This window comes from Aspergillus terreus, genomic scaffold, assembly GCF_000149615.1.
Source record: "Aspergillus terreus NIH2624 scaffold_4 genomic scaffold, whole genome shotgun sequence".
NCBI lineage: Eukaryota > Fungi > Ascomycota > Eurotiomycetes > Eurotiales > Aspergillaceae > Aspergillus > Aspergillus terreus.
Genome location: NT_165927.1, coordinates 164135 through 185915, shown reverse-complemented (window position 1 = coordinate 185915; position 21781 = coordinate 164135). Strand labels below are relative to the sequence as shown.

Genomic DNA, 21781 nt, shown 5'->3' with positions numbered 1-21781 from the left:
AGGTTGATATGGATCCTCGTCTATAAAATATCTTTCGCTCAATTGAGGCGGAACCGGAAAAGACCTGGATTCCCGCGGGGCGCTCGGTGAGACTTTTCATCCAGCCAGTCCACCAGCGACAAAGGGTATTAATGTTCACATTATCAAGCCCATCCATCAGGAGCAGTTGATGCAGGTGTTATGGAACAATATGATTGACTTATATTAATAAAATATGGGTTTCTTAAAGGCAGTGGCCCTCATGATCAGACCTTACGGCTCATGTCCCGAAACCAATTGGAATCGAGACATTTGTGTGTAATCTATAGATAGATTATAGTGAACAGCGGTAGGTATTGCGCGATATTAGGATACAGCCTCACTGTAACCAAGTGTCTACCGCATGCTTAAGTGTATTTGTCAACCACGGCTCATCCAGATCAGTTTCAAAATCAAATGCATGATTACCAGACTCTAATAAGGTGAGCACCACCTTATCGCCGCCTTGCTTCCCTCTCATGGTCGCCCTTGCAATTTCCGCAAACTTCCTGCTGCCTTCGACAGGAACCGCATCGTCGTCGATACAATGGAAAATGCAAATCCCCCCGCGCGGAAGTTTTGTTTCAGTTTCTCTTAGTTTGTCTAGCGGAAATAGTAATCCTCGGCGCGAGGAGTTCTCCGATTCACGTTCATAGAGCTCAGAGAACATCCCATAATGAAAAACGGCGCTAGTCAGCTTGGACCGATCAGGTTGTGGTGCGCTGGAAACTATATCTCCTGTTTCCAGGTTCTGGCAGTGCTCCGTCAAGACCGATCGAGGAACGAATGGTAAGCCGGTTATTCGCCTTTCTCGAGGGGTAGAGAATGCGTCTGATTGTACATCAAGCATGGGGTAAGCCAAAATGCCGGCGCGGATATTATCAGGATGAGAGAGCGCCAAATAGGCGCTTAACAACCCCCCCGCAGAGTCGCCAGCAACAATCAAGCGGTCCAGGTCAAGCTCAATTGGAATAGGCCGAGAGTATAGTACGCTCGCTAGCGTCGGCGAGTGGATGTATGTCCAAAGGTCCTCAACGTCCTGCAGTATTTGCAAACCCGTGGCCTCGGGCATAAGGCGATAGTTCCCCGATATAATAATCGCATTATGTTTGTACGCGAGGTCTGCTAACCATCGAGGGAATAGTTCAGGTACAAGAGAGTCACCTTGTATCTGCAACTTGTCAGCTCTCTGTATATAAGTAAACTTGGCGGGCAATTTCACTACCAATCCTCCACCATGAAGACGAATTATGGCCGGACGTTTCCCTCCAAAGTCTGTCTGGGGCACGAGGATATCGGCACGGATGCCATGCTGCGACACAACTTTGTAATAAACCTGTATCACTTGGAACCTCTCCAGCTTATTAGAGGTGGATTCAATGGGTGTGGTCTTCCCAGGATCCATATTCCGTACAAGACTGTGTGACAGACAGTATAAGTAATGTTTGTGAAATGTGGTTTTTGGCGGGAGGTGACTTATACAGCCTCACCCCTATTCTTATAATCAAGAACTGCTCCGTCCCCAGGTGAGAACTAAGGTGTGCATTGACGTAACTATTTCCAAGTGTCACCTAACATTTAATAATCACCAGTGATTGGTAAGATTGGTAATCTGGATGCAAACGGACCGGTAAGATATACGTGAATGGAAAACTCTATTTTTTAAGTTTTTATATGTCATAGCCGTCTCCAGTAAGCAACCCCATCACGCCTGAAAACCATGAGATATCTCACTATTATGGAAGGAAACCAAAAGCAGAATGGTTTTGTATATTTGAATTATCAAGGTCTAACACCACAGCTTGTTCTAATATGATTAATTTGATAGCATTTACTACATTGTGGTGGCGCATACTTCTTGGGAACTGGTTGCATTATCTGTATAGCTTCTTGGGGACGTTGCTAGCCTTTAGCACCACTTAGAACACCGCCAGTAGCAATTAACCTGACATCCTCACCGACGATCTCAGATGGGTCCGCCATTTTCAAGTTCGGACATTCCTCTGCTCCGGACAATCTACACCACTGCACTGGGTCTACTTCAGTGCAGCCTTTTTTTCTACCAGCAGCATTCATCGCGCTATGAAGGAAAGCCCAGCCAAACGTAGGAATGAGAATATCATGCGAGTATTAAATTCATTACAGATGCCCTAGTAAAACATGCCCAGTCACCATTACCCACACGACGCCTGGGCATGATGGCAGCTCGAATAGGGGAAGTCGTCGAAAGTGCCCGTCGTTAGTCCGGTTACTTTAACCGGCGCCGCCTTTCAACCAGCAGACAGAGTTGCTTGCGCGTTAGAGTACCCACTGGGATGAAGCTATAGACTACTGTTGACTCCGCGGTTTGGCGGCGAGACGGGAGCCAGTCAATCATCTCGAGCGCGACAAAATCGTTACTGTTTCTTTTTGTATTGTTCGAATAGTATGATGCCCGGGAAAGTCCGTCCACTTGTGTCAGCAAACTCCAACGCGAATGACCGACAGCAAATGGTAAGAATTGAGTGCGAATCATTTCGCCGTATGCTACCAGCCGAGGGAATGGTCATGTTGGACTTTTATGCCCGGTCCATTGGCTTTATATTGTACAAACAGTCCTGGGAAATCCAAGTATCTCTAAGTCTGGCCATTGTCATCTCTTTCATTCAGTTCTTCTTTTCTTCTGTGTACCCGGCATTTCTAAACTGAACTGGCCCAAACTTATGGAGGCTGTGTTTCAGGAGCCATGACCACGGAGGAATCAAGCATTTCGCTAAGGCTACGTATGAAAAAGAAACACTATAGCGAAAACCCCAGCAGAGAAGGGAGCCGTGGAAGAAATCCAAATATGAAGGGTGCGCGGCCCAACGGCAAGATAACCGGCTACGTTCGCCCAAATAAAGAGCATATCTAGGTTGACCGAACTGACCCCTTCAGCTCGGCTCTATTGAAGCAACTTAGTCTATTGGCTTGATAGATTCGGATATTGATTTTTTTTCTTTCTCTCTCTCTCCCTCTCTCTCACTCTCTCTCTTTTTATTTTATTTTATTTTATTTTATTTTATTTTATTTTATTTTATTTTATTTTATTTTATTTTATTTTATTTTATTTTATTTTATTTTATTTTATTTTATTTTATTTTATTTTATTTTATTTTATTTTATTTTATTTTATTTTATTTTATTTTATTTTATTTTATTTTATTTTATTTTATTTTATTTTATTTTATTTTATTTTATTTTATTTTATTTTATTTTATTTTATTTTATTTTATTTTATTTTATTTTATTTTATTTTATTTTATTTTATTTTATTTTATTTTATTTTATTTTATTTTATTTTATTTTATTTTTTATTTTTTTTTTTAACAGAAGAAAAAAATAGGGAAAAGAAAATAGACCGATTAAAGACTTGCTGCGCCTTGTAGCTACGAGTCGCTGATGACACTATTCTCAATAGCGCTCCGTATTCGGCCTCGTTCAAATGCAATGCCCTGACCGTTGCACTGCGCAAAACCTTCCAACTTTTGTTTAACACCGATGATGTCTACTACACCCGCTTTATACAGTGCATGGTTCTGAATCATGTCCCACGCAGCAACTTTATCTAAAAGCTTGTCACCGTCCTTGCTCTCTGTTAGCCGATGGACCGGATGGTAGTATGGGCTACCACTAGGCCTCAAATCCGACGCGGAGTTCAAGCTCGGAGCCTCGACAAGTATATCTGCCAATGCAGCCTCTGATGCGCGCTCTTCCGTGGCTGAGATGAAACTGCTCATACATGTTGCAAGGCACAATTCATTTTCCGCTGCTATTCTCGCAATCTCAAGCTTGAGCTGTTCATTGCTCGCATGAAGGCCCGCATTCAAATCTTCCATGGCGCTAATTTGCTGGTTTAGGCGAATAAGATGTTGGTCCTTTCGTTCACGGTAGGCCCGTTGACTGACAGTGGGAGTGTTAGTAGTCGCCCGGATCATTACATGTAGGTTGGATAAAACGTACACAGCTTTTGCTCGAAACTTCCGTCGGTCCTGCTCGGTGGCGGATGAGTGGTATTGCACCTGTGTATTGTTTATTAGAGCTGCATTTTGAACACTTTCGTCTCCGTCTTTCCGAAGTGCTGCTTGCATGGTAGCGCGTGAATATGTGAATGTATCAGGAGTAAAAAAAAATAAAATAAAATAAAATAAAATAAAATAAATAAAATAAAAGAGCAACCGGGTGTTGGTATCGACTTTAGTAGTTAATTGGAACCGTGAAGATCATGCATGACAAGGAGTGGTTTGCAACAACTTGATTGTGGTGGCAGCTTAGTCAACCCGTTCTTCCATAGCACCACCGACGAAAATCGACTGCCGACTTGAATTAGTAAAAGGCTATGAGGTGATGGAGATGAAACTGCTATGCCTCCAGTACGATGCGAGGCTATTTGCCGTTGATAGTCTTCAAGGTTTGTGATGTTTGCAAAAATGGGCAAAGCGGGACCTGTCTTGCTCAGCAAACAGAAAACAAAGGTTAAGAGAATTAAACTTCAGCATTGAAACCGTAGTCGTCATGCCAGTCTGTTTGTATCCACATTCCAAATCGCAGTATTGTGGCTTGCTAGGTTGTGGATTACGTTGGTAAAGGTGGATTACGAATCAGCATGATTTGTAAGTATAGTGCAAGACTCTTGTCACGTAGTTAATATTAAAGTTGGATTATAAATTACTTCAGTCCTAATATCCTAATAGCACGACGTCAATTTAAAGCATATATAGCACACATTGCTTCACTTTTAGGTTTATTCTGATAAGCATAAGTGCTAAAACTGAACCACTAAGGGCTAGATCAGCATACAATTCCCATATTGGATTATCTCCAGAATGTCCAAGCCACTTGTGCTTATCCTCGGAGCAGGTGCCAATGTAGGCGCAGCTGTGGCTCACAGATTTAGCCAAGATGGGTATCAGGTCGCAATTTCTGCCCGTCGCATTGCAAACGGCATCTCACCTGAAGGATATATCACAATTCAAGCAGACTTGTCAGAGAAAACGGCAGTTCCTCTAATCTTTGAGAAAGTTAAATCAGCCGCAGGAATCCCCAGTGTTGTTATCTACAATGGTAAAGTCCTGAGATGTTATGCTGAAGTAGCGCTAATTCTTTCTATCCTAAGCGGCAACTTTCACGCCTCCACCCCCCAACGCCCCGCTTTCTTTTCCCCCGGAAGCCCTGGATCGCGATATCTGGGTTAATACTCACAACGCAATCATTGCTGCTGACTGTGCAGTGAAGGGATTTGAGCAGCTCCCGGAGACCGTGAGGAAAACATTTATCTACACTGGAAACTGGCTGAATACCACTATTTCGGCTTCCAATGTTCTTGTTACTTTAGGGATAGGCAAAGCAGCAAGCGCATACTGGGTTGGATCGGCGGACCAAACATACTCTCTGAAGGGGTACAGGTGAGTAATACCGAGCTTTTGTCTTCAGCCCCCATAGACAATGCTTACTATTTATCTCAGGTTTCACTATGTCGATCAGCGCACACCAGAAGGAACAGCGATGCGAGCAGGTGTTGATGGCAAGGCCCATGCTGAGTTCTTTAAGCAGCTTGCAGACAGGCAGGACCCTTCCGTGCCATGGCTTGCGACTTTTGTCAAGGGGAAAGGATATATTGATTTTTCCAAGTAATTCACCCAAGTGGACTGAATGAACTGGTGATATGCGATGTGTACTGTGGTTGACACCGGTGGTTTGTTCGTACGGTGGGACATGTAAGGGAGCAAATCATTTGATTCTGCTGCTCTCTGGTTGGGCTAATTTTGCCCATACAGTGTGCGCCGCCGTTGTATTGCGAGCTAGGAGTAGCTGAATAAGAGTGAAGGAGTGATTGACCCTGTCCTAAGATTCTAACTTTGGAGACGGTCTGCGGGGATAGTGTATTCATAATGAGCAATTGCTGTTGCTGTACCAGGCCAAAGATGTGTTGTGGTACTTAAGCGCCCATTTATGGCTTGCTGAGGTAATCTTGACAGTACTGACTGCCATCCGTTGCGATTGTTAAACCAGACGTCGCACTCAAAGCAAAACTCCGCAAAATCGTCTACACTCATTTGACTGAGTCTCTTGTGATAGCACCGATATAGATGTAGCCATTGACGATGAGCGTGAAACCTACTAGATCAGTACAATGGTATATATTAGCAGGGAAAGACTTACCTATCGACTAATCCACCACACATACACTTGCCGTCGTTGCCGGGTCGTAAGCCTGACCGATAGGTAACCGGATGGTACTGGCTGCAGATTGTTTCCAGTGCCTTCATAGCCTCCAGCCCAGTTGAGCTTCGTATAGTTAACCTAGTCAGCAAAATCTGAGCGAGGAGGTCCCGCTCTAGCATAGCTCGCCGGCGGTAGTAGAAGAAAGTTTGTTCATAGACACTTCCTGTTTAGGTACCCTGTTGGACCCCCCGTTGTCGTTTAAGTTCCTCAAGATAGAGCTTATCCTTTTGACTCGGGACTCGACGCCGTTGCAGGTAAATCTCATACGCCATTTCCTGGCTGTCGGCCGAGCTAAGGAGTGCGAATTCTGTGTTAAGTGCCATAACGTCCTCTCGTTCCTAGAATTCAAATTCCGCCTTTGCGGGTAGAGATTGCCACAGATTTAGGTTACAGTGTATGCCCATGCTGCGTCGATTTTAGATATACTCATGGCGGGAAGCAATATTCAAGTAAGTTACAGGTCCATCCACTTCGCACACAGGATGAGCGTACGATCGGCCAAAAGTGCGTGCTTCAGTGTGAGAAGCATGCTTCATTCGAGCCGTCTAGGAGTATTTCTTATCTATAAAACGTGAGTGGCTCATACAGCGACAGTAGATTAGCATATTTCCCTACCGGTTTCCATCAGTGCCCATCGACGACACGCACAGGCAGTAACATTCAGTTCATACCCGCTCCGACACCCAAATACAGCAAACTCTTTTCCAAATGCATCGGCACCTCTTACCCTACCCGTGGAGCTTTCACAATCTAGCTTGCTCAATAGTCTAAATACCGGAGTATCCAAGAGATCTTTTCGAAAATAGATCCTGGAGATAACGTGGTTGGACTGTGACTCTAAGTCGCTGATCTTGATAGAGTCTACTTCGTTAAGGATCTCGGTATACGATTTGCAATGGCGGAAAGCATAGTCAGCAGAAAACAATGGAAGCATGAAAAAAATCAAGTTAAAAAAGAGTATAACATTCTCTTTGTACACCTCGTAGAACGCAGCACTGGAGGTTCCCATTTTTTCCTTCTCCAGTACCCCTTTACAAACTTCCGAGCATAGGTCAACACCAACATCGGAATGCCATCAACCAGTTCTATGGTAAGGATAAAATGCTGTGCGAGGTCAGCCTCCAAAGCCTTCTGCCAAATACAAATAGCTGGATACGGACCTTGTAGCATGCAGCCATGGCGCTAGCTCGGAGATTCGCGTTATTTTCGTCGCTACTGTCCTTCTGCCGGGCAAGAGACCGGCGAGCTGTTAACTTATACACCTCTCCAGTTCGGGCGGACAAAAAGCAATAAAGTAGTATTAATACAGTAAGCTACATTCTACTCCGGTCAGAAAACTGGCCTCAATATTCCTTAAAGTCCCGACACCAGAGTTATATTAAAAAGATAGTCAAATTATTTGGAGAGAGTCCATCTCTAGATATCTCAACATCTAGAAGACTAAATTTAGTCTTCAAATCCGATATAATATAGTTAGAGAGATTTATTAGTACAGACTATATTAGGTTTGAAAATCCATAATTCCTTCAACATATTAAACATGTTCTTTGGGACATAGAAGCCCCTTAGCCGAGTAAGAGCTATTTCGAAGTTCCGGCGGAAATTCTCCACGGTCTCTGTTGTAGGCCTTTTCTCGATCCGACCCTTTATATTTCTTGCGTAGAGTTCCAAAAACCCTTTGTAGATTTTAATATCCGGGGAAGAGCAGGTAGCAGGGTACAGCTTAAGGAATCTAAAAGGGTAAGAGGCAAGACTCCGCAAATTCGAGTAACTTACTTGTTAAAAATCTTCAGACTCCGCTTATACTATTCGACTGTCCGTGGAAGAACAGCTCGTTTAATCTCTTTATTATCATGCTCGTTAAGGTTAATCACGCACGTAAAATTTGCAAGGGGCTTGTTTAGTATAGTATCCGATCAGTTTCAAGTTATGGATAAAGATGTAAGAGTAAGACTGACGTATTGTGGTTTAAAGTATATTCTCTCTCACACATGGGCGCTATTGTGTGCTTTTGTTAAAATGCAGCTTCTTGGTAATCGAGCGCAAAATATTCAGATACCTGAATGTTTACCTGAAGGCCGCCGGAACGTGGGCGGCAAAGCGGCGAGGGAACAGACGCTGGGGTGGGTGAGCACCGACATATATATGCTATTGTATGTTTTTCTTTCTTACTTTAAATGTTTTTTGTTGTTGTTGTATATGGGAAGACACTGGAAAATTAATTGTTCTTAATTACTTGCATCAAAGACAGCAACCAGTCTAAAGAGACTCCGGAAACACCATCGCTCTTTTCCATACACCTCCAACAGGCCATCCTTTATTAGCGCCCTCAAGCTCGATGCCCACTATCGCACAGCCTTATTATTCAAACGAAGCACCGGGCGAGAGCGCAAACTTGCTCAAGGCACGCAGTCTCGCACCATAGAAGTAAAGCAACCAGATACCAATGATGCCAATAACGCTCAGTCCACCAAGGAGGCTGACACCGCGAGCAACGCCCAAGTTGCCGAACAATGGGTGTGCAAAGAGCACACTGCCACAAGCCAGCGCACTTCGGAAGAAATCATTCGCGGCAAACAGACTGGCAGCGTAGTTGGGGTAGCTGAGTGGGATATAAACAAAAATGCACTGCATGACGACGAATACGGTCGCGCCGTAGATGGTGATTCCGATCGTAGGCGCGATCCAGTGGATCGAGGCGCGAGCTGTCCAGGCGAAGAGGAAGAGACCAATCGTGGGTCCGAACGAGGCGGGCAGCGCTGGGACCAGGCGCGTCTCTTGTTCCGGGAATCCAAAGCGGGCGATGCGCGGATTCATCCAGAAGTACAAGTAGGAGAAGTAGATGGCAATCCCGAGAATACAGGATACCAAAATACACAGGAAGACTAGACCGATTTGACCAAGGTTCATGTTGTAATCGACCGGGTAGACCAGCGGGAAGACCTCGAAGAAGGAGTAGTAGATGCCGTAGATGATAGCGGTATAGATCTGCACGAAAAGCACGGCGGGATCCTTGATCGTGATTTCTAGGGGCTTGATCAGCGCATCCACGGTTACATCAGAAATGCGCATGTTGCGCTGGTCGATCTCCGACTGGGACATGAAGCGATCGTCCTTAAAGATGCGGCGGAGACGGCTTGCGCGCCGGAGCAGGATGGTTGAGGTGCTGGTCTCGGGGAGGAAGAAGAACATGAGGAGGAACACAGGTGCCGAGGCCCAGATAGATTCGAAGAGAGACCAGCGCCAGGACTTGGCTGGGACGGCGAAGCCGCTGAGGAGTGGCCCGAGGGCAGCTATATCATACTGTTAGGACCGAGGGCACTGAACGGAAAAGAATCTGAGGGGCGAGACTTACGTCCGCAGTACGCGGCAGCAACCCAGGCCATCATGGCGTAGGGCAGAGACATAAGGCTATACATGTCGCCGATCGAAGCACCGCCCGAAGCAAGACAGGGAGAACCGAAGAACCCCTGCAGAAAGCGAAGCACCATCAAGCCGGGGAAGTTGCCCGCGAAAGCTGTGGGGATGGATATGATGACGAAGAGGAACATGGTCACGATATAGACGGGATTGCGCCCAATAATGGGAATCTCACTCATCGGTGAGAAGAGCAGCGGTCCGATCCCATATCCAAGCACATACAGCGAGAGACCCAATGTAGCAAGTAGCTCGCTGACGCCGAATTGCGCAATGATGCCTCCCACCGACGACGTGTAGATGGCCGAAGTGGTGTATACGACGAAAGTATAGAGACAGATGATTGTTGCTACCAGAGCGCGCTTGAGATTGGACCAGTTGTGTGGATTCTCGGCATCATCGGTATAGTACCAGTCGACCAGGATAGCGCCATCTTTGGTCTTTTTCGGGGCAATGGGAATCGACTTGACTTTTTCGATCTCATGTTGCTGGTCCGCTTCGAGGCGGGCTTCGGTAAAGGATAGACTGTAATTGGTGGTGACTTGACTGAGACTTTCATCACTGTCGGGCTGTCGTGTTGGTGTTTGAGCGTCGGTTTGAGCGTGTTCGGAGCTGGCTGCAGCGTCCAATCCGTCCATGACCTTGATCCATTGATCAGGTAGCTTGAAATCGGCCTTCTCCTCAGGATATTGAAAGTATTTGTTTTTTGTAACGAGACGGACGAGCTGCCCGAAGGCGGATTCTCGGAGGACTGCCTGCATAGTATGAATGGAACGCCCGGAGACGAACTAAACTTGTTTTTTTTTCCCCGTTATGCGAAGGCAGAGAGTAAAGTACGCAGTGGAAGACTGTCTGGAGGATAATATGTATACTGAAAAGTGACAAGCTCTTTATAATTGTTTTCACCGAGCTTAACTCCATCTACAACCATGACGTTAACAACCATAACGTTATCACCGAAGGCGCTTGCTAATCCGAGGCTAAACACGAGAAATTATAAATCAGACATTGATGCCATCTCTCACTGGATGGTAGAATGACTCATTTAACAATGGTGATGATTGGATCATTTACCAATTCGAGACTAACATCGTCCGTTGGATTGCCCCGATCCCGATGTGCCCAGAGATCGTAATAATCCTCTAGCTAGTGGAGATATAGTTCATCTCGGATGTTTCCGACGGAGATAAGGATAGATTTATAATGAGAAGTGACGAGAATGAGCTTGATGATTAGTCAACTTGGTTGGATCTGGGGCTTATAAATCAAGGCTTAAACTTTGTTAACTACTCACCCGTCTGACAATTACTCAAACACGAGAAGTCTAAAGTATTGATTACTCTCTACTGTACTGGCCTTTAGACAGGAGCATTTCTGGGGGGGAAACAACTGAAGTCAGGCCTGAATCTTGGTCCATGTAAGTGCAGCAGAAGAGCTGTCTTTTCCTATCTCCGTGGTGCTATATCTAACAACTGAACGAAAGATCGTATTTGATATGGACCAGGGCAAAACCAGCTTCACCAAATCAGACTCTCTTAAGTTACAATTCTCTCCTGAAAATTATCCGACAAAACAACCACTCTATTAATTCGTATTCTATGTTCTAAGGCCGTACTTAGAAAAGGGAAGACACTCGACCGCACTACTATTACCAAATCAAAGGTCGATTTAACGCAGTAAGTTAACAGGTCATTACTTAGCAAGGTTGGCCTACTCTCCATATCCCGTCCATAAAGATAAATTAATCATTAATACGGCGGGTTAACGGTCTATTATTTAGTAAGATTAGTTTATCTCCTATATTTCGTTTTTGGATAGCTCTGCTCTAAATCCAGCGTAACTCTCTTTTTGTCCTATTCTATCCCGAAATCTTGGTTAAAGATGTGACTATGTACTAGGTAGTTATGCAGGTGGTTGCATTGCTTAATCATCACCAGTGGTGCCAAGACCGTTCTTGGCATGTTCATTTACTCTGTACGACGCGGATATAGTATATTGTAGGTATACATGGGCCGATAGTCCACCCACTACCTAAAATACAGCCTAATCAGATTCGCAGTAGTCGCACAGTTCCCGGTCTGTAAGTTATTTATAATAGCCTAGATAATAGTAGTATATCTAAGGCGACTCCAAGGATAATAATAAAAACAGAGAATATAAATATTATATCTATTTCTCTGCATTATATTATATATATTAAATATCATATTAATTACAACGGGTATAGTTAGATAAATAACAAAATATTATGCGCCATGCTCTTGAATAGTGTCTATTATTAGTTATTTTAGGACTATATACCCTGGAGATTAATCCTGTGTTCAGGGGCGCAGTGCACTATGAGCTTTGAGCCAAACCATCCGTGGGGCAGGGACAAGCCATTGTTCTGTTGATCCGATCCCTGGCGTGGAGATGAACATGTTCGCGAATTAGCTCTATCTAAATTAGTGGGTCTATTCCAATCAGGACGGTCACAGCAAGAACAGTGTGGACAATCCTGAGCGACATGCTGATCGCTATAATATCAGAAGATGCGACCACGTCCTATATCAGGGGGTATGTGAAGTCATATTGCTCCCTTGTATACTCGTGGCTGTTAGTGTTTCCTCCACTGTCCTTTTCGCTTGGTTTGTTTTTTCTTACTTTCTTCTTTATGTGGCCTAAAAGTTGACAGGCGAGTACTATGTAACCGCCGATCCCCAATCGCGAACCTACACCACAGTGACAAATTAGATGAGACCATTGACTGCCGATCTCCGCGCCACGAACAACCCTTCAGCTGAGCCCATGCACCCTCTGCCTATAACTTCGTTCCGAATCTCACCCCTGGTTGACCCTCTCCGAGCACTTGCGACTACACAAAGCGCAAGATCAACCATGGCCCTCGTGACGGCCGATGCCATCCCCCGTGGGGTGAACGAGGAGCTCAACAGACAGTTGGCAGAAGTCTGGCTGGATATGGGCCAGCAGATTAAAAAATACGCAGACTTGTGGCGTATGGAGTACGACGAGAACTTGAAGGCCGAGCAAGTGCAGGCCAACTTGGAAAGAATAGAAACTGGGCACCGCAAGAAAGGCGAGAAATGGGCCAAACTCAAGGAAGTCTTTGACCGCACCCTTACTGCCATTGCAACGGTGGGTGATATGGTGGCCAGCGCCGCATCTCAGGTATGTGTCAGAGACCTGGACAGGGAGGACGCGACTGATTGCACGCAGGTGTTTGCCCCGGCTGGACAATGCTATAATGCCCTCAGCTTTATCATCCATGCGTATAAAAACTACCAGAGCGCTTTTGCGTCACTCCATGAAGTTTTCTCACAATGCCTCGAATATTTGGGCCGCTTGTCCCGCTACGCGCAGGGCAACCAAATGACTGCCGGCCTGACTAAATTGTCCTGTGATGTTTTGAAGCACTTCGCAAAGGTGTGCACGAAAGCATTGCGCATCCGGAGTGATCGCCTGTTTCGGATCAAAACGATGGCCAAGGGCGCGTTCCTTGACATTAATGAGTTTACTGAGATGCTGGGAACCATGGAGAATCTCACCAAAAAAGAAAGCATGGAAGTCGCGCTCGCTACTCTGGAGACCACGCGAGAGGCCAGGGATTTCGCCAAAGCCAATCACAATATCTTGGAACAGGGCGAGAGCGAGCGAGCCAAGGAGAAAAGGGACAAGAAAGACAGAAGACTTCTCCTCGAGACCCTCAGCTTTGAGATGACCGACGACAAATGGAATAGCATCGAGTACGCCCCTATTCCAACCTGGGGAACGACTTGGCAAAGAATCCACAATCATCGCGTGGATGGCACTGGCCAGTGGGCGCTTCAGAGCCCGAGATTCAAGGCCTGGGCGAAGGAGGATGGAGATGAACCCATCCTAGGGATTGTTGGTCCAGAAGCCTCGGGCAAGAGCTTCGTATCTTCCACCATTATCAGTCATTTGCGGGCCAGTGCACCGGACAAAGGGAGCAACTCCAGAAATCTCGTGGCATTCTATTTTCTGGATAGCAAGAATGCCACTTCGAACATTGACATGTACAAAGCGATTATCTGGCAATTCGCTGCCAGCGACGCATCATATATGCAATCCGCAGCTACGACGTGCGACGGGAGACACATTGAGGCCAACCACCTGTTGACTCGGCTTCTCCTTGATAATCACGAAGAGTTGAGTAACGTCAACGCAACCTTTTATATCGTGATCAACAAGCTTGGCGACAAGAATGGCTTTGTTCACGAGGGCGTTCTACACTTCCTCCAGAAGCTTAGGAAACTCAAGAAAAGCTCTGTTCGGGTTGCCTTCACGGCCACACCGCAGACGATCGACGAGCTGAGAAAGCATGACATCCACTGTCCAACAATTTCCATGCAAGACAACAAGAAGGATCTGGAGCTGTACATTGATTACCGCTTAGACAGAATGCGTGGTCTATCAGACAGAGGAGACAACCAAGTACTCAGGATTCGCAAAGAGGTGCAGTCCAAATTACAAAACCGACCCCAGAGGAACTATTACACCATCAGCAACATTCTCGACGAGGTTAGCTCCTTGGATCTTGACAAGGATATCTTCAAGGCTCTGGATGGTCCAACGAAGACTCTCAGCCAGAACGTCAGGGCTGATATCGCGGAGCTGAATAGAAGTCGTAAATCTCATGAATTGGGAGAGATCAACGAAATTATCCTGTGGATCACGTTCGCCCGCGAGAAGATGACAGCCGAGAAGATGAACGCAGTGCTGCAGTTCCACAATAAGGCCGTCTCATTGCTTCGTCTGGAGGATCGACTGAGGAAGTTTTTGCTATTTGAGATTGACAATGACGGGCTTGTCGATTTCCGATCGGAAAGTATGCTGGACTACATTCCTATGCGAGCCACCAAGGCGAAAACTCGTCAGGATCAGAATGAGGTGGTGAACCCGAGCGAGATTGGCATTCTCAATCATTTTCTCGGCAACGTCTGCCCCCCGGGGCTCATCGACAAGCTCCAGCTGAAAGCGCATTTCGAGAAGATCTTGACCCCACAAGAGGAGATTTTCCAAGAAGACCCCAATACAGCCAACTTCAGGCTCGCTCGCGTATGCATCTTTGTGTTGGCCAACGAAGAAGGTCAAAACCTGCGCATCTTGCGAGGATATGCAGCCCGCCAGCTTGTTGGCCACATGGCCAATGTGAACAACCTCGCGATGATTGATTCAAAGTGGAAACGCGGGGTTGGTAGTGATCTGCTAAAACTATTCCGCACTGGCTATGCTATCGACAATCTTCTATGGGCAAAGAAGCAGCATCCAGAACTCCCGCCCTGGATATTCGACGAAAAGACGATCGACCTCATTTGTTCATGGCTCAAATATCTTTCCTCCGTTGAAATGCTGGACGATGACTGGCTTCAGCAAGTGATGCATGACGGACATGTGCCTATGGAGACTATGGTGGAGGGCATCTTCGCTCGAATGGCGCAATATTGCTTCCGAATCGAGGCCTCGAAGAATGACACACTCGCTGCACTCGAAATAGTTTCCAAACTAGTCTCTAAGGTGAGTTTTCCCATTCCATATTTCAGTCGGTTTCTGGTGGCTAACGCGGCACATACAGTCTGTGGAGGACCCAACTCTGGAGCACATTGAAGACTGGTGCCAGAAAAAGCTCGGAGTTGCAAAGAAAAATTCAATCTGGCATTCCCAGATGGCTCTGCTATATTTCTTGAACGGTAAGAAGGACCAGGCTGCAAGTCGATGTCGAGAGGCACTCCACATGGACGATAAGAACTGGCGAGCGTCCCTAGTCAAAGCTCAACTCAGCGAATCCAATGACAAGCGCCGTCGGATCCTGAAGGATCTTTACCGACGTTGCGAGAAAGATGTGGAATGGATGAAAGAGCACAAAGAGTTCCTTTCTGATATGGCCGAGCCTGTTGGCCATGCCTACTGGGAAGATGGAAACTTTGACAAGGCAGCCGTGTGGTACTCAGCTTGTGTGGAGCATGGCGCCGACCGATACACGACTGTGGTTTCCATTCTGGAAAGATATGACAACGGGGCACGATGGAACGACATCATAGAATTGCTACGCAAGATGCACTCGCAATCGCATTTGGGTCCAATGTTCGTCCATAAAGCTCGGGCCGAGGAGCTACATACGGCCGTTCTGCACGCTGCAGTTGGCGAACAGAACTTTGACTTTCTTGATGAGGTATACGATCCTGTGATAGAGTATGCCAGGCAAAACCAGTGGTACGGGGCCTTGTTTTATCTTCGCGAAGCCTATGCTAGCGCTCGTTCCGCAAAGCCATCCGACTCCAACGCAAACGTGCTGGAGTTGCTGGAAGCGGCCGCAGCAGATGTTGTCTATACAGATGAGGATCCGGCTTCCGCCTTCTTCCGCGTTGGCTATCGATTGGGAGCAATCTACCTGCGAAACGCCACAAATGCTAGGGACGCTCACAAGATGGCCGAGGCAGAGATGTGGCTGGGCAAGATGAGCAGCATCATACCTGAACAAGTCAAAGAAACCCAAATGCGCCTCCCGCTCAGCCTCTATGCTGCACGGTATCACCGCATCGCTGAAAACGAGGCCGCAGCCTTGAGAGCAGCCCATAACACGTTGCAAATGGCCACGGAGCTTTTGTCGGACGGCGACCCTACCAACGACATGTTCGCCTTCCAGAAGATCCTCTATGCTATGATCCCATTCAAAGACGAGCGGAATGCCACCACCGCCCTTGCCATGATGAAGATTGCGAGCCCAGCTGGCAGGTTCTCGATCCCTTGTTCCTGCAAGTGCGGCCATATATGGCTGTCGCCTGGGGAGATGTGGTGGTGCATGGATTGCATCAACGTGGTTTTGAGGGAAGAATGCCGCCAGAACGTCAAGGATAAAAACATCTGTCGCAGCACGCATGAGGGCTTTACGATCCCTAAATTGGATGAAACTTTGCTGAAAACTGTCCCCAAGGACCATGTGCCGTGGGACGGTAAATTCATCCATATGGACAAGTGGAGGAGTAAGATCGCCCACGACTATCGCTTGAAGAAAACGTGATAATGCTAGCCATAGCTATTGTCATCACGTTTGCCAACGCACTTGCAGGATGTCGAAGGGATGGAGAGAAACAATGGGAGAAGACAAAATGGGTTGTCTTTGGTGAAGATCAGGTCGTGGTTATAGTCCAGTCAGGGAAGTTGGAGCTACAATCCCAGACCGCCCAGTCTGGTGAAGGTAGAGTCTAGACATAATACTATCTCGCTAATGTGATACGATCGATGTGTTCTGCACAACTTTTGCACATTACGCAGTGAAATGTAGGTAGGGAATATTCTACTATGTGCAAAACTAGTCTATTGGGAAATCTCTTCCAAGGCTCGGTGATGCATTAAGAACTTGCAATTAGCCAAAATGAATACGAGTGATATGCGACTTTCCAAATAACAGATCGATTAGGTTGCCATAAGATTACATGGTTTCCCTGGGCCTAAGTACCCCAGTGGGAAAGTCTCTGTTGGATCCTGACGACGTCTATAATTCGAAAGGCTGCAGTGCAGTATCTTATTAGTCATTATAGTACTTAGTGCCGCACTCCGATAACTCAGGGACAAGTCCGCGTACCAGCAATAAGTGGTTTCAACCAACGATAAGGTCTTCATAATGCAAGGCTCGGTATATAGAAGTAACCTATCTCTGAACCCTTGAACGAATCTCGTTGTTAAATCTGGCTGACCTGGGAACGCTAGTCCGAAATCACGTGTATCTAGTCAAAAACCAGTACTAGTCAATAGAGGCTCTATATCTTATTACTGGCAAACGCAGATATTCCTGCTGCTTAGTATGGACCGTAGCGAAGTGCATAAGCCAAGTTGCCCAACTGTTTTACAAGGTCAGACGAAGCGCAATAGAATCATACGGATTCCTTGCTAGGTAATCTTTTAGCGCCACGAAAGGAATATCACACCAAAGATATAAGGATTCATACAGAATTGCACATTTTTATAGTGCACTGGCGCTACGGAGTAGTCGCGCGAGCGCCAACATTACGCACCAGATTACACCCTTAGATGCACCTACTTAGACCCATATACTCGAGCTCGGGCTTTATTGTGGTGGGTGTAGATAGTGCCAGGCCTAACCCTTGCCCAATCATGGTTTCAACTCCACATTTTGTTACTGCATGGTGAGGAACTATGGCTGCATTGGGCGCGTAGGGCTTGGCGTAAGCAGTGAAGTTATGTTGTGGAGAGTCATCGGGGATGTCTGCTTATGTGCTCGCGAATCGTCCGTCACACATCAGCATTGAATGTCCTCTCATCCTCTATTTCTAGAGAATCAATCATATTTGGGCTCGCTCCAGGTCCTCACGTCCGGGCATGATGGCGGAAATGACCTATCGCAGTTGGTCTCCTGAACCCCCAGCCAAGGGAGACCCAAACGGGCCAAAAAGCAAGTCATCCCAGTTTCAAAGTGACAAGAATCGAAAGGCCATATGGCGACTTCTGGGGAACGGGTTTAACATTAACGATGGGGGAATGGATGTCCAAGCAGCCTTGCACTGGGCCGCAGAGCAAAATGATGTTGTCGCGATTCAAATCTTATTCAGCCTGGGCGCAAGCGCAACTGGGACAGCCCTCCGCTACGCAGCCAGTGGATGGCGCTGTGCCTCCGCGGTTCAGCTCTTAATTGATCACGGAGCAGATATTGGAGCCCGGGATGAGCCGCATGGTCGGACAGCCTTGCATTTGGCCGCCCTCATGTCCGTCGCAGATCACGTTCGTGTGCTCCTCGACAACGGAGCCAAGGTGAACACCCGGTCAGGAAGAGACGAGACAGCCTTGACTCTTGCCGCTTTCGCCGGCAAAGCAGCTACAGTGAAGCTCCTTTTGGGGCGGGGGGCTGACGTCTCTTGTGCTGACAGATCCGGGTGGACTGCTCTCTCGCACGCCTGCGATGGCCAGGACAAGCAGGAGGTCGTGCAACTTCTCCTAGGGGCAGGCGCAGACATAAATATTCGAGATAAGGACGGGTGCACACCTCTTTCTCGTGCCGCGCAATGCCGGTCATCTATAAAAACAATCGAGTTGTTGATAGCCACGGGTGCGGCCGTGATAACTCAAGATAACTATGGGAACACTCCACTGGCTCTGGCTGCTCGCCTCGGGGATGTTGATACTGTTCGGTGCCTCGTTGAGAGAGCGCCTACGTCCCTGCGCATGACCAATAACGCTGGTAAAACGCCACTGGCCCTGGCTGCGGAGTACGCGCAGATTGATGTACTTTGGCTTTTATTCGAGCTGGAGAATAAAGATGGCGGCGCTGATCTCGAGCAACTGGATGCTAATGGCGACAGCTTGTTAGCGGTGGCAGCTGCGCATGCCCAGACCGAAGTAATCAACGCTCTCCTCAGCATGGGAGCAAATTTGAATTCCGTCAATGTCAAGGGACGTAGTCCACTGGCTTTGGCAGCCCAGCAAGGGTACGCTTACGCGGTGGAAATGTTGATAGAGGCGGGAAGTAATGTGGAGGCCGAGGATAATGATGGCTATACTCCTATCGCTTTGGCCGCGATGGAAGGATGCGTCGATGCGGTCCAAACGCTTCTCGATGCTAGTGCGAAGACAAATCTCCGATGCCAGAACGGGCTAACAGTCCTGGACTTAGCCAGGGCGCACAATCAGCAACAGATTGTCCACCTTCTTGCCCTGGAGCAATGGAAGCAGACGCTGCTGGACCAAGCGCGAAGGGCGCCATCCCATATCGCTTCCAATTCGCCCCATTCACAGCAATTAGCTTGCCCTCGAAGCACTAGAGTGTTAACGTTGCACGCAGGTGGCTTCGAAGATCCAATTTGCTGTTCCCTGGACGTTATCAACTACACATCCCGGCATTCCCAATACGAAGCCCTGTCCTACCTCTGGGGCTGTGACAGCCCCAGCTGTGACATCTGGATTTCGGGACAGAGAGTCCTTGTTCGGGAAAATTTATCCTGGGCCCTGCGTTACCTGCGCGATGAGAAAAGCCCTCGGGTACTATGGGTGGACGCGATCTGTATTGACCAAGAAAATATCGCGGAGAAGAGCATGCAGGTCCAAAATATGACGGAAATTTACAGATCTGCATCGAGTGTCCTGATTTGGCTTGGCCAGGGAGACGACCTGGGACATGCTTTCTCCCTTGTCGAGTATCTCACCTGGAAGAAAGAGAGAGCTCTTCGTACCGGCTCCTACCACGATTTGTGGGATCAATCAACTCGACCGCTTGCCTCCCTTCTAGACCATCCGTACTTTAACCGGGTTTGGATCTATCAGGAGATTGTCTGTTCCAATAATGCCACCGTGTACAGTGGGACCTTCAACTTAGGCTCTCCAGAAATGTACTCCATTCCTTGGGACACTATAGCCAAGTTCTATCATCTGGTTGGGGAAAGGGAGCTTAAGTCGGAAGTATGGCGGGCCGCGACGAGCTCTATCTCGCGACTCGGCTCGCTCATCAAAGGGCAGAGATTGTTTAGCAAACCAGGCTTAGACTTGCTGTCTCTTCTTGAAGTTCAGAGGGACAGCCAAACAACCTTGCCCGTTGACAAAGTCTACTCCGTCGTCGGATTATCCACTGAGGGAAATCCGGCCGCATGCTTGCTGACTATAGCTTAACAGCAGTCGAAGCTTTTACGCATGTAGCTAGGGTCCTGATTGAGTCACGGCGTGACCTGCGAGCCTTGAGCGCCGTTCAGCACTCTGCCGAAGAATCCTGCCTTCCATCATGGGTCCCCGATTGGCGTAGATCCTGGGAACAACGACCTATCCTGTTTGGAACCTCGGAGCGTGCAGACCCCTTGACCTTCTCGGGTGCTGGCGCAGAACGGAGGCGGCGGCTGCAGGCATCCGAGTTCACGGCAATGGATGCCAACTACGGATCGATTGAGAAAGCCCAGAGAAGCTTTGATGCAGTGGGTGGTCGTCCTGTATCCCTTGAGCCGTCCGAGAATCCGACAGAGCTGGGGTTGAAGGGAAGACGCGTCTCGACGATTAAGACTCTGGTCGAGTTCGACGACGATGTAGCAGTCCCGGATGATTGCCTCGAGACCCCTATTATGTCATTCTTCTTACGCGACTTGAGCGCCTCCTGGCAGTCGCCGTACCCTGGCAGCAAGGAGGAGACCTATTGGGACGCTCTCTCCCAAACAATAATTGCCGACCAGAATGAAGATCTCGCTGACTTTGAGGAGCTCCGTTTCCCGGAACCCGAATCCAGATTTGAGGAAGGCTTCGTGGAGCTTTTGCACTACAGGTGAGTCCTCCATGCTTGTGTCACTGTCATATTCCGATCAGATCCGCTGACCCAGTGGCATGCAGGCAGCGATGGGTCAACGAAAACCGGACCCGTCGACTTTTCCTCACGGAAGATCAGAGGGTTGGACTTGGGCCCGCGCACGCACGACCCGGAGACGAGATATGTATTCTCTTTGGTGGTCATGTTCCATATATCGTCCGAGGCTCGGGGCGTTCGCGATTTATCGGCGAATGCTATTTACACGGTGCGATGAATGGTGAAACGCTGGACAATGGAGATGACCAGGACGATAAAGTATACATATTGCATTAAATTTTCATCACGTCCAAGAACTGAGGATTACAACTTTAGCAGCGCATAGGTGAGATGCTACAAAGAGCTTTTGCATTGACAATTTCGATTCGAATTCCAGGAACTTGCGGGGTCATTTCAGTAGGCTTAATATTTTCCTTAACCTCATGAATAACTCGTCCGCCATTAACTGTAGTTAATAAAATATGCCTTAATCTTTGGTTGATTTGTCTGTTGATATGATATATTTCTATTCGTCAAGATCCGTAGAAAGTGCTTATTCTGCCTACTGGGAGTGTTGTCTTCCTTTATATGTGGTTTAAAAAACCCCAGAATATTCGTTTATCTTCTAAACTGGCTTAATTAAGCTAATGTTCATTTGGGATAAACAGTCATAGACATTGACCTTCTTACGCTCTGCTAATATTGTTCGGCGGTTCGTGTGTGTTTACGACGCGGATATAGTAAGTTTAGTAACGGGTCCCTCCTGTTGCCTCTTCGAGGACCTAGGTACTCCTATAGCATGTTTTTTTAAAT

General features: G+C 47.3%; 6 protein-coding genes across 6 annotated transcripts; 3 read left to right on the top strand and 3 right to left on the bottom strand.

Moving 5' to 3' along the window:
* Positions 1-358: 358 nt before the first annotated feature.
* On the bottom strand, positions 359-1423 carry ATEG_02845 (uncharacterized protein; the record flags this gene model as incomplete). Its single annotated transcript, XM_001212023.1, has 1 exon — positions 359-1423. One exon carries the CDS (start codon positions 1421-1423, stop codon positions 359-361), a length of 1065 nt encoding a protein of 354 aa, XP_001212023.1.
* A 2002-nt stretch (positions 1424-3425) lies between these two features.
* On the bottom strand, positions 3426-4127 carry ATEG_02844 (bZIP transcription factor; the record flags this gene model as incomplete). The annotated part of the gene is made up of 2 exons (XM_001212022.1): positions 3426-3939; positions 4000-4127. The coding sequence occupies 2 exons, from the start codon at positions 4125-4127 to the stop codon at positions 3426-3428; spliced, it is 642 nt and encodes a 213-aa protein (XP_001212022.1).
* A 735-nt stretch (positions 4128-4862) lies between these two features.
* On the top strand, positions 4863-5670 carry ATEG_02843 (uncharacterized protein; the record flags this gene model as incomplete). Its single annotated transcript, XM_001212021.1, has 3 exons — positions 4863-5100; positions 5267-5441; positions 5502-5670. 3 exons carry the CDS (start codon positions 4863-4865, stop codon positions 5668-5670), a joined length of 582 nt encoding a protein of 193 aa, XP_001212021.1.
* Positions 5671-8622: 2952 nt separating this feature from the next.
* On the bottom strand, positions 8623-10439 carry ATEG_02842 (MFS transporter; the record flags this gene model as incomplete). Its single annotated transcript, XM_001212020.1, has 2 exons — positions 8623-9554; positions 9617-10439. The coding sequence occupies 2 exons, from the start codon at positions 10437-10439 to the stop codon at positions 8623-8625; spliced, it is 1755 nt and encodes a 584-aa protein (XP_001212020.1).
* Positions 10440-12555: 2116 nt separating this feature from the next.
* On the top strand, positions 12556-16717 carry ATEG_02841 (uncharacterized protein; the record flags this gene model as incomplete). Its single annotated transcript, XM_001212019.1, has 3 exons — positions 12556-12846; positions 12895-15213; positions 15272-16717. 3 exons carry the CDS (start codon positions 12556-12558, stop codon positions 16715-16717), a joined length of 4056 nt encoding a protein of 1351 aa, XP_001212019.1.
* A 1322-nt stretch (positions 16718-18039) lies between these two features.
* On the top strand, positions 18040-21265 carry ATEG_02840 (uncharacterized protein; the record flags this gene model as incomplete). The annotated part of the gene is made up of 4 exons (XM_001212018.1): positions 18040-20106; positions 20189-20259; positions 20309-20950; positions 21016-21265. The coding sequence occupies 4 exons, from the start codon at positions 18040-18042 to the stop codon at positions 21263-21265; spliced, it is 3030 nt and encodes a 1009-aa protein (XP_001212018.1).
* Between the last annotated feature and the right edge of the window lie 516 nt (positions 21266-21781).